The sequence below is a fragment of the Triticum dicoccoides genome, chromosome 2A, assembly GCF_002162155.2.
Source record: "Triticum dicoccoides isolate Atlit2015 ecotype Zavitan chromosome 2A, WEW_v2.0, whole genome shotgun sequence".
Lineage (NCBI taxonomy): Eukaryota > Viridiplantae > Streptophyta > Magnoliopsida > Poales > Poaceae > Triticum > Triticum dicoccoides.
Window position 1 is genome coordinate 569,816,901 of NC_041382.1, and position 12,357 is coordinate 569,829,257.

The 12,357-nt window shown below is 52.1% G+C and overlaps 1 protein-coding gene across 1 annotated transcript; it reads right to left on the reverse strand.

The window, feature by feature from the left end:
* Nucleotides 1-10,765: 10,765 nt before the first annotated feature.
* Nucleotides 10,766-11,515, reverse strand: LOC119359604 (heavy metal-associated isoprenylated plant protein 16-like). The gene is made up of 2 exons (XM_037625736.1): nt 11,358-11,515; nt 10,766-11,208 (listed from the first exon to the last, which is right to left on the reverse strand). The coding sequence occupies exons 1-2, from the start codon at nt 11,361-11,363 to the stop codon at nt 10,873-10,875; spliced, it is 342 nt and encodes a 113-aa protein (XP_037481633.1). The 5' UTR covers nt 11,364-11,515; the 3' UTR covers nt 10,766-10,872.
* Between the last annotated feature and the right edge of the window lie 842 nt (nt 11,516-12,357).

A 12,357-nucleotide genomic window follows, 5' to 3' on the forward strand; every position in this document is an offset into this window, starting at 1 on the left:
AACCTAAATGATCGCCGGCGTCCATTCCCCCTGCCTGGCCATGAGCCCCGAGAACTGACGCTTTGCCTTCTCCAGTTCCACCTCAGCGCTCTCCAGCTCTGCCTTCACATCGCCGCCAAACAAATAATCGGCCGACGATGTTCATCCCACCAAGCTTGGCTTCAACGAGAGGAGAGGAGAGGTGGCCTTCTTGGGACCCGAGTGGCGGCGATCTACCATGCACTACCCTTCCACGCTGCCGGCTTCGTGGTCATGGCGGTGGGGCGCGGCCTCGGCGGAGCCGGCGATGTCCTCTGCCTCGTCATCGGTCTTGCCCCACACTTCGTCTGCCGCCTCGTCGAACTCCTTGTTGGCGGCCTCCAGTTCCACCTGATGTTGGCGGCACCGCCAGCGGACGAGGTGGATCTCGCTGGCGGAGCAGTACGACTCGAGAAGCGTCACTTGCTCCGCCAAGTCCACGTTCGATGTGATCTCCCTGCTGTCGTTGAGCCACTCCTCCGCCTGTTGGTACTCCTAGAGGAGCTGGTGGTTGTAGGCGGCGGTGGCCTGCACCTCCCGCAACTGCTCTTCCCACTCCTTCCACAATGTTTGTGTAATGGGAACGGGTCTCGCCGATGGTTAGGGTGCAATGCACCGCGCGAGGGTGGCACCGGCTCGTCCTCAGCTGCGTCCTCCATTGAGACGTCGTCAGCCTCCAGCTGCTTGTCGGCCAGCCAGTCGGCAGCAATGACATCAATCTCCTTCTTCTGTCTGGCGACAATCCGTCCCGAAGTGCTTTGGCGCACGACATGGCCATGGCGGGAGTGGTTCGAAAGAGGAGAAAGGAACCGAAGGAGGATGAATGTGGCTATGGCTAGGGCTACAATTTCTTTAGCGGGCGAGGCAGCAATGGTGGGCGGCAGAGGGACAAACGGGTGGCGTCGGAGTATCCACCTCATCAACCGCGTGTCATTAATGCGGGCGGCAGACGGACGGCCTGCGTGTTATTTGAACGTGGAGTAGTCACCTTCACCGGGAAGCAATGTGGGCGATGCTTTCTCGGCTGGCGCGCTGCTTCAATGTCGACGCCAGTGAGAGGTCGTGTCCACTCTGGCCAAGCATGAATGTGGCACTAACGCTCTCGAGCGGCGCTGACCGTTTCGAGCGAGAAGCGCGCGCGGTCGAGGGAGGGGGTTTGGATGAGCCAGGTCGGTTAGACGCGTGTGTGGCGGCGGTCCGGATGCCCGCAAAACGCTCATGTTGGCCACCGGTTTGTGGGGGGAAATGCGTCCAAACCGCCCTGCGGACCGATACAGAACCGTGTTGGGTGACATAACACATTCAGACAGCACGGTCCGGACATATGCAGGCGTTTTGAGTGTCAGCGTTGAAGATTCGCTTAGGTTTTCATTATATTTATTAATCGTTACATAGGTTTATTTATTACTTGTTACTAGCAAACATGCTCGTGCATTGCAACGGGAGAAAAAAAGCATCCTTCGTGCACATACCGAGGACATCAACAAATCTTTAAAAAAATATTTCACGGTGCCACACGACAAACAACATGATAAGTGGTGTTACACAAAAATAAAAAGATGAGATGATTTTTGAAGTGTACTCGAGGTGTTTCTAATCCATTAGATAACATAAACATTTACCTAGTTGCAACTATCTCTTTATGACTCTATTGTCGTTACTCCTCGGTGATGCTCAATAAATATTACATGAGGTTGAAAATAGCAAAATACATGTTAGTACTCAATGATAGCATGTGCATAAGAGCATTATTTTTGTCTTGCTGATATTTGTGTTTACAACTGTAATCGAGTCAAGACTTAATTTGGTTGCAAACATATTAGATAGCTTCACTAAAAATAATCAAACATGCATGCCAAATATTCAAGGTTGCATATCAACATCTTTATATAAATATCAAGCAATATCAAACAATATGAAAATCAACGTTATGCCACTGGTTTACATAAAGCTCATACGAACAGTTTGGTGTACATCATCATATATGGGTTGTTTATTGTGCATTGTGTGAAATAGAGAGGATGCTTATGTATAGTTTTTGTAAAAATAATAAACTATCAGATCTACTCAGTTTAAATGGGTAAAACATATACAATTGGCATTTTCAAAATACCACATGTAAAAAAGATATTGATTAAAGTTGCATCCTAAGCATAATTTAGAAATGATTAACATGCAAGATAATAGCATTTTTGACATGTACATATTTTCTTTGAGATTTTCATATATAACATGTTAGATTTGGACATGCTATTATCTTGCACGTTAATCCCTCGGAATCTAACATGTTGTGGGGTCAGCGCAGACAGAGCCAATTTGGTCTGCTGTTCCAAGTCGCGAATGAAGCTATCATCGCGCAAAAGCTTCCCGTCTGCTCGCCGATGAGGACGTCGTCGCCACAATTTCCACAAAGGAAGGCTTCTTTGTAGAGGGTTGGCTTTCGCTGCCGCGCACGGGCTATCATGTAGAGGAGGATTTGAAGTACATCCCCGCGGTAGCTATGTCTCGCTTAGAGCATCTACAACCATGAACAATAAATTTGATCCCTCAAATGTTAGGTTTCACAACCGTGTCCTTCATATATGAAAGCCAAAAAATGCAATCCATACAACGCTATGTATAAACACGATCACCACGTAGTTCAACGGATCACCATTTCATCGCCGAACAAAATGACCATAGTTCATCGGTGGACACTGAAAATCCATACTATAAACATAGGCAAAACATAAATAAAACGGAGAAGGGCAGAGGAAATAACCATTTCCTCGCCGGCATCTTCCCCTTCCGGTCGTTGGCGCGGTTGTGCCTCTCCTTGATGCAGGCGTCGGCATGCGGCGGTGCGTCGTCGTCAGAGCTAGAGGTGGAGTCGTCCGTCAGGTCGGAGTCCTCGGAGCACGCTTGCCCCGAGAGCCTCCAGATCATGCAGTCCTGTTCTTTCGCATGGCAGGTCGCCTTGGCCTTGGCCGCCGCCTTCTTGTTTGCCTCGCGCTCCGACAACTCGATAGCAAGTCGGAGCGCGTTGGCATTCTTGTGATGAAGCCTCCGCACATCCGCCACCACCGTCATGAGAGAGCGACGGGGGCCAACGCGAGGAGCTAGCGCGGCCTCGGGATCGACCCGCACTCTCGTGCGTGATTGGCGTGGGGTCAACTCCCCCCCCCCATTGTCGTCCTCTCCCTCGCTCGCTGCCACTCATGGTGGGCTGCTCGTGCCTCCGACTCGGGCGTCCTAGTCTGTGCCGGCGGTGCCACGGGCACCCCGCGGTGCTCGGGTACCACTTCCTGAGTAGATGGAACCCGCATTGGTGGTGGTGGGTGGCGTACTTGAAGGACATCAGGAGCGGAGTGCCCGGAGCTACCTGACATGCGGGACGGGCCAGCGACGCAGCTGCTACATCAACGAGCTACAAGCATTGAGGAAGAGGAGACGCGGATGCCGGTGTCGCCTTGGTCGAGCCACGACCGCCTCAACGTGATGCAGAGGGCGACCTCCTCCACATTGTCGGGCACCGTTCACTCAACAGGCTCGGCCAATCATCGAAGCTGCCAGATTCTCCACCGGAGCCAACACTGCTTCCATCACCAGCCATCGATTCAGATCGGAGGGGATTGGAAGTGGAGTGGATGGAGAGGGGAGTGAAGTAGAGTGTAGATTGACTACTGTCTAGGGTTTTCTGGATGGGGATATTTGTGGGGCACGTGTGGGCTAGGCTGGATATGAGGGGCGCTGGACAGCTTAAGCATTTGAGGCCGGTATAAGGCGTCTGGCGGGGTCAGGTTTTTTTCGACCGGTCAGTGACTCGGGCGTCTACCCGAGTGTTTGGGAACGGCTTGGGTGCCTGCCTGTAGATGATGCTCTCATTGTTGGAAGTTGCTTGGCCTTGCATGTGTAGTTGGCTACGTCTAGGACACATCTAGATGTGTCCTGATTATTGCGCATCTAAGTGACTTAATCAAACATAAAAAAAAAGAAAAAAATACCTACATGCATCTCCACGTAAAATCAATGACATAGAAATTAGATGTGCAATATTTAGGGCACATCTAGATATACTTTAGATGCAGGTTTAAACTTTTTTCTAATACATGTTAACTATTTTTAAACATGTATTGAATTTTTTAGAGTACAATTTTCTTTAACTAAAATTACCCAATTTTCTTAACATTGTATGAACATTTTCCCAAAGTGACCCAAACATAGTTTTGAAAGGTGCGAACATTTTCTAAAATTCTACATACATTTCTTTGAACGGTATGAAACATTTTTTTAAATGGAAATTTTTTGTTGTATAAATATTAAAAATATCACAAACATATTTTTGATTCATGTGAACAATTTTATTAAATGTCACATAAATTTTTTTGAATTGTAATTTTTTTTAGAAAAACTACGTGAGCATTTTTCTTACATTATAAAAAAAATTAGTGTCACAAAGTTTTTTTTCAAAATGTATGAACATTGCTTTTAGTTGTATCAATTTTTTAAAAATTACATTAAAAAAAGTTTACACTAACAGTTTGCTATTTTGTGTTGAATGTAATTTAAAACTTGAGTAAATTAAGTTTTGAAAACATGTATTTAGAATATTTAAAAGATATAGCACAAATAGAAAATATAAACAGAAGTAATAAAAACTGCGCTACCAGGTCAGCCCATAGCAACCCTAGGCGCCCCTAAGGCGACACATACTTAGGTGCCAAGTGGAGGCGTTAAAGCTTTGATTGAACGCTTCAAGTGCCAATTGGAGGCGCTAAAGCTTTCAATTTGCAACCAACCCTTGATCATATTCCTTTGAATCTTTTCCTATGAAATTGCTCCAGTCCTTCTCACGATGTAGTGGTGACAACAACCATTGCACGCGGTGCTATGTTTATTCAGATATTTTGAGAATAGATACAGACCTGAAACTATACTTGACAGTGAACATGTTATTCGATTCTTACGGGCCGTGGTTATATATATGGATCGACTTGAATTATCATCCGATCATATGATTAGAGGACATGCGTCACAATGTGGGGCCGAGGGCATCATGGTGTGACGTCCGACCTTTTCTTGCAGGTGGCGTACTATATATCTGGCATGGGGGCGGTGGCAGAGATGGGCGCGGGTGCGATGGTCGTGCCTGGGAGACTCGCTTGGAGGTGCGCAGAGAGCGCACCCGTTCCCCCCGTCGCCGGGACGGGGCGGCCGGAAGTCACGGTCGTCGCCGGACGGGGTCCCCTGCCGCTGCGGAGCCGGTGTCTCCGGCGTCCGGGCTAGGCCTGGGTGCCTTCAGTCCGCTTCGCCTGGTGGCCTCCGATGGCGGGCTGCAGTTCGGGGGGCATGCCCGGGTGCTTCGTGATGAGTTGGCCTTGGCTCTCGAGGCGGCCCTCGCTCCGTTGCGCTCCGAGTTCTCCGCCATGCGTCGAACGGTCGTCGGGCTCGTCGACAAGGCGGAGGGGCTCTTCTCCAAGTTGGCCTCGCCGGCGCGCCCCGTCATCCCATCTCCTACAATGGTGCATGGCGGCTTTGGGCCCGATGTGGATGCGGCTATGCCCCTCTCTGTCAGCCTGGCGGGGCTGTCGCTCGGCTCGCCTCGGACGCGAATGAAGCCTGGTTCGTCCCGGCCACGGACACGCCACAGCATGCACCTTCCATCACTGCGCCTCCACCTGCTTCGGTTGCGCCGTTGACGGCTCCGGTGATGGCCTCCCTGGATTCGACCGCATCGCCTCTGCTTGGGGCTGCTGCTGGCCTGGAGGTGCCTGGACCTGTTGCGGCTCCCTTGGCGGAGGTTGTCTGCACGCCGGCCGCTGCTGCTAGTCTGCTTCCTGAAGATGGCCTGAAGCCCGTCGCTGCCGTTGTGCTACCTGAAGATGGCCTGGTGCCCGACGCTGCTGTGGTGCTTCCTGGTGATGGCATGGAGCCCGTGCATGGAGTTGGCCTGGAGCCCATGCATGAAATCGTGATGCCATCTGATGTCTTGGCACATGATAACATGTTGCCAACTTCTGTCTTGGAGGTTGGGTTGCTCCCCGATGGGCCTGTGATGGCTGATCCGGTTACCATCAGCGTGTCGTCTGCTGCTGTTGTTCTGCTGCCCGGCAACGCCCACGCCGAGGTGCTCGCCGACGACCCTGCTGCGTTGGTCGTTGTGACGGCGCCTGTAGTCGGGCCAACTCCTCCAGCGGCTCTGGACACGTTCCTAGACTCAGTCGCTAACTGTGTTGACGCCCCGCTGCTGCCCACTCCGGCTCCACGCAAGGCCAAGGCTGCCGTCGCAGCTGCTGGGACTCGTCGCAGCGCCCGCCTAGACAAGAAGAAGGCTACGCTCCCGCCGGGCGCCGGCTCGGACGCGGTCCAAGAGATCATTGCCAGGGTCTGCGGCGTTCTTGACCCGTCCGTTGGCTACGACGACAAGGCCAAGCAGGCGTACCTGGACCTGTTCGCCACTCCGCTAGCCGCTCCTGTGGTCCAGGCGATCGCAGGGCTTGTTTCACATGCCAAGAATCTAACACAAAAGAAGCTGAAGAAGGGGAAGAAAGCAACCGTGGAGGCTCAAGTTACTGATGTTTAGGTGTCCTAGTAGTTCTAGTGGCTCTTGCGTCCGTCGCTCGGCCTGGGAGGTCTTCCGTCCCAAGTTGTATCGCCTTCTACTTTCCGCTTCCCGTTTTAGTCTTCGGCTGCTACGCATCGCTGCGGCTCGAGGTCGCCTACCGTCTCACCCTTGGGGTGCTTCACGTTCGTCTGTAATCTCCTACAACATGTGTGTTTGCGTCTACCGTCCATCCATCGGCTGCTTGGCTTTGAGAAGCTGCTCCTGCCGCGACCACACGAAGTTTCCCTAATGGCACAACCTAACGTCAACATCATATGTTGGAATGTTCGAGGCCTCAACTCGCGTGCCCGCCGGGATGCCGTTCGGGACTCTCATGCCTCCATTGTTTGCCTCCAAGAGACTAAACTCCAGGCTGTTGACGATGTCATCATCCGCGAGATGCTCGGCCCGTGTTTCGTCGCAAACTACTATATCCTCCCGGCCGTCGGCACCCGCGGGGGTTTGATTCTGGCCGCGTCGGACCGCTTCTTCACCCTTTCCGACTTCCATGCGACTCCAGGCTCCATCTCCGCCACCATCACCATGCTCAATGAGCACACTTCTTGGACTATCACGGGCGTCTATGGCCCGCAGGGTGAGCAGGACAAGTTGGCCTTCATTGAGGAGCTTAGGACACTCAAGACCGTGGCAAGAAGCGAGTGGCTCCTTTTGGGGGACTTCAACCTCATCACTAAAGCGGCGGATAAGAGCAACGCCAACATCAATCGCCGCCTGGTGGGCAAGTTCCGTGGGGCTCTTGATTTCTTGCAACTAAAGGAGCTTCACCTGGGCGGGCGCCGTTTCACCTGGTCCAATGCGCAGGCCAACCCGGTCCTTACCAAGATTGACCACGTGTTCCACTCCGATGATTGGGACATGCTCTTTCCCAATGCGCATCTTCAGGCTATCACTACAGCTTGCTCGGATCATGCTCCGTTATACCTTCAGGGGTGCGTCGACATCTTGAGAAAGTCTTCCTTTAAATTCGAGGAATTCTGGCTTCGTCTACCGGGCTTCAAGGACACCGTCGCCTTGGCATGGAACAAGCCTGTCCAGGCCCGTGATGCCATCCGCAAGATTCATATCAAGCTTTGTCGGACCGCGAAGGCCTTGCGCAAGTGGCAAAAGGAAAAAGTTGGGATGCTTGGCTCCCAGATCGCAGTTGCCAAAGAGATCATCTGGCGCCTGGATGTTGCTGAGGAGGGAAGACCGCTCTCAGATTCTGAGAGGGATTTGCGTAAACAGCTGAAGGCGTCGTACCTGGGGCTACTAGCCATTCAAAAAATCAAGCTGAGACAGCGCTCTAGGCTAAACTGGATCCGCCTGGGGGATGCCACCACTAAGCTTTTCCATGCTCGTGCGAACGGACGAAGGCGCAAGAACTTCATTCAGACGATCACCACCACCTCGGGGCTGGCAATTACCAGACAGGACAAGGAGCGGGCCCTTCTGGACCACTTCCAGGCTAATCTTGGCACGCCTGCCCGGCGCACCAAGTCCATTGTATGGGAGAACATCGGGATGCATCGCCACGACCTATCGGCTCTAGACGATCCATTCGACGAGGCGGAGATCAAGGAGGCGGTATTCTCCTTACCTTCGGTCAGGGCCCCGGGCCCTGATGGTTTCATCGGTGCCTTCTTCAAATCATGTTGGGAGATCATCAACGCGGATGTCGTGGCTGCAGTGAAGCAGCTCGAGAACCTGCAAGGCACCTGCGCTGGCCTGGTAAATTCAGCCAACATTATTCTGCTCCCGAAAAAAGTCGGCGCATCATCGATTGGCGACTATCGCCCTATCAGCTTGATACACAGCATATCGAAAATCTTCTCCAAGTTGTTGGCTAACCGGCTAGCCCCTCTGCTTCCATCGCTGGTTTCCAAGAGCCAGAGTGCCTTTGTGCAGAAGCGATGCATCCATGATAATTACCTACACGTGCAAAACTTGATCAAAGATTTGCACCGCTCTTCAACGCCAGGCCTTTTTCTCAAGCTCGACATCTCCAAGGCTTTCGACTCTGTGGGTTGGGCTTACCTCCTGGAGGTGCTACAACAATTGGGTTTTGGACAGCGCTGGCGGGACTGGATCTGCATGATCCTCGCTTCATCTTCCTCCAGGGTGCTGTTAAATGGGGAGCCGGGAACCCCATTCGCGCATGGAAAAGGCCTTCGCCAGGGCGACCCGGTGTCGCCGATGCTCTTCATTCTGGCCATCGATCCTCTGCAACTTATGCTCCGGGCGGCTTCCCAGGCTGGGATCCTCAAGCCCATCATGGCGCGACCGGCCTCCTGCAGGGTTTCTCTCTACGCGGACGATGCTGGCATCTTCGCTAACCCGGTCAAAGAGGAGATCGACGCCATCGCTCGGATCCTTGCCTGTTTTGGGGATGCATCCGGCCTCATCACAAATGTCAGCAAGACCGAGGTGTTTCCCATTCGCTGCCAAGACATTGATCTCTCGGCCATCCTTTCGGCCTTCCCGGCCAAGCTGGCCTCGTTCCCCGGCCGATACCTGGGTCTCCCACTACATACCAGGCGACTCAGAAGGGTTGACCTCCAACCTCTTTTGGACAAGGCTATGGGCAGGTTGCCGGGCTGGAAGGGGAAGAATCTGGCGCGTCCGGGCAGGGTCTCCCTTGCAAAGTCCGTGTTGTGCGCCATCGCAAATCATCACCTCACTGCGCTATCGCTCCCCACCTGGGCAATCCAGAAGCTCAGTAAGATCACTCGTAACTTCATCTGGTGTGGGGAAGACTCAGAAAACGCGTCTTGTGGACACTCTCTGGTCAACTGGAAGACTGTCTGCCGGCCTAAGCCCATGGGGGGCCTGGGTATCACAGACCTCGAGAGATTTGGTCGGGCGCTCCGTCTTCGCTGGCCTTGGCTTATGTGGACTGATCCTGACCGACAATGGGTGGGATCTGCGGTGCCCTGCGATGAGACCGATATGGCGCTCTTCAGGGCTTCTACCATCATCTCCTTGGGCAATGGGAGAAAATCCTTATTCTGGCTCGACGACTGGACAGGACGGGGCCCTCTGTCCCGGGCCTTCCCGGAGCTGTACAAAATTGCCACCAGGAAGCGAAGATCTGTGATGAAGGAGCTACAAGAGGAGAACTAGATCAGATCGGTTGCCCGTCTTTCATCGCCTACCCACCTGCAGGAGTTCATTGCCCTCGCTTCAGTTATCACTCAGGTGGCGTTGAACCCGGACCAGGAGGACTCCATCACTTGGCGGTGGACCCCCAATGGCATATACTCTGCTGCTTCGGCCTACGCGGCCCAGTTCTCTGGATCCTATCCCAGGTTCTCCCCGACCAAGATTTGGGAGGCACATGCTGAGCCAAAATGTAAGTTCTTTGCCTGGCTTGTGCTCCACGGGAAGATCCTCACGGCCGACATGCTAGCCGTTCGTGGCTGGCCGCACGACCCTTGTTGTTCCCTTTGCCTTCGAGCTCCGGAGACGGCCACTCATCTCTGCAAGGACTGCCCGTTTGCCGCCGCAGTTTGGTCTCACGTCCAGGTCTGGACGGGAGAGGACTCTGGGGCCACGCCCACGTTGCCCCCTTCGATGGGGATTTCGGACTGGTGGGATTCGCTCACCACCAATCTGCCCAAGAACGTCAAAAGAAGGCGGAGCGGCCGCTTCCTTTACACCATCTGGAACATTTGGAAGGAGCGAAACCGACACATCTTCAATGGAACTCGCCTCACGCACCTCGAGGTTGCAGCTATTGCCTTCGAAGACATCAAGCAAAGGTCCCGGGCCTTTGGCCGGGCACATGTGGCAACCGGTATTGGCTGACTACTGCCATCGTGGGTTTCTTTCTAGGGGTTTTTGTCCAGTTTCTCTTCCAAAAACCTGAACACTCTTGTACATAAACCTTCTTCTCCTTCTTATATGAAAAGGCAGTGCTCCTGCCGGTTCCTCAAAAAAAAAAATCTATGGTGCTGTTTTCTTTGGCTCCTCGCCCTCGTCGGCACATGCCCCAGCCCCAAACAACATGTAGTTTATGAACTTAACCTTCACCAAGAGGCAGGCGCCGGTCTGAGAACTGAGAATTATTTTTCGAATCAGAACTGAGATTTATATTACCATAGCGTTTGCTTTGATTTCAAACTGGAAATTAGCCAAGCGAACTCGTAAATAGATAAAGTTTCTCTCGGTTTTTTCATTTCATTCAATGAATTAATAAACACGCGCGCATGTAGGTATTTGTGGTCGCTGACAAAATTAAAGTACGTCAAAATCCCTCTCTGGCAGTTACACGGTCAGAAGTACAGCGGGTACTGGTGGGGGTAGTGGGAGCAGCTGGGCGGGTAGAAGAAGTACGGCGGCGGGTGCACGGGCTCTGGCTTCGGCTCATCCTTCTTCTTCTCCTCCGGCTTCTTCACTTCCTCCACCTTGACGATTTGGGCGTGGCCGAGCTTCTTGCGGAGGCAGCAGACAAGGCACACCGGGTCGACGCCATCGCCGACCACCTCCAGCTGGTCCCTGGCGTCTCCGGTTATCCCCATGGACGTCACCCCGGCTGCTTTGGCGGCCAGCGTCAGTGCTTTCGACCGGCTTTTGTCGCATGACATGCTCAACTGGATGACAATCTTTTGCTGCAACAACAAAGAGAAAAACGATGGATCAGTTGTATGCTCCATCTTCAGAGTACTGTATCGATGACTCAAAATTGAGCTGCTAAACGAAGCAACACGAGAAGTCAACAAAAACTAGCTAGGAGCAGAAACTGAGTAGGGTTCCTCACCTTCATTGCTGCCACTGGGTTGTTAGATGCCTAGCTGCCAAGGGGAGATGCTCGTGTTCGAGCGAGGCTAGATTGGTTTGAGTAGCTACTGATCAATCTTCGGCAGATGCAAGTGTCTAGCCTGTGATGATTTTGTGAAGGGGATAGCCGCCTGCCCGCCTTATATACACGCTCGCAGTGGGCGCGGGTGTGGGAGCGGAGAAGTAGAGCCATGTCAGTATCAGGAGCGATCCCAACACACGGTTGTAACGGTGACAGGCAGCAGTTGAGCTCTCTCAGTGAGTAAACAACTGCGCAACTGGGCAAGTAGTACTAGCCATCCATGTAAACGCGTCCTCATCATACACAAGCTCTCGGTTGAATATTCCTCATCGGCAGCCTACCCATGGAGAGACAGTAGAGAGTATCAACTTTTAGCAAGACCTCAATGATTTATGTGGTGCCCTATTTCCATGACCAGGTGGTGTGAACGATATCAGCGACCCGGCCCGGTCTCGTCATGTAAAGCTCGTTCACAGGTTATACGTCGACATCTGACCTAATGAATCAGGTTAAACTAATTCCCGCAAAAATAAAAGTGGAACCAAATCGAATTAATTAATTATTTTGAGCAGGTAACCTGGATCTGGATGCATGCATTGATAGATATAGTTGCGCTTTTGTACATTTCGTCGTAATTTATTCTTAGATTCTTTGTGTACACGTTCGATATCGCCGTGTGTGTTTAATTATATAGTATTGTGCTATTTTCAACCACTGAACCTTCGAAAGTAATCGTCGCGTTGTCAAAGCTGAAAGGGGACTTTTCATCGACTCCTGGGCGGGTATTTAGCCAGTAGTCAAACCTACGAAATAATCAATACATGATGACCATACAGAATTCGGCCGTAGCTAAGCTAGTCCACAGAGCTGATGAGTCCAAAGACATTGTACTAAGCTAGTACTTATTATTAAAATGAATAAGAAAGGATGTACCTATAACTAGTACCATGCAACAAGA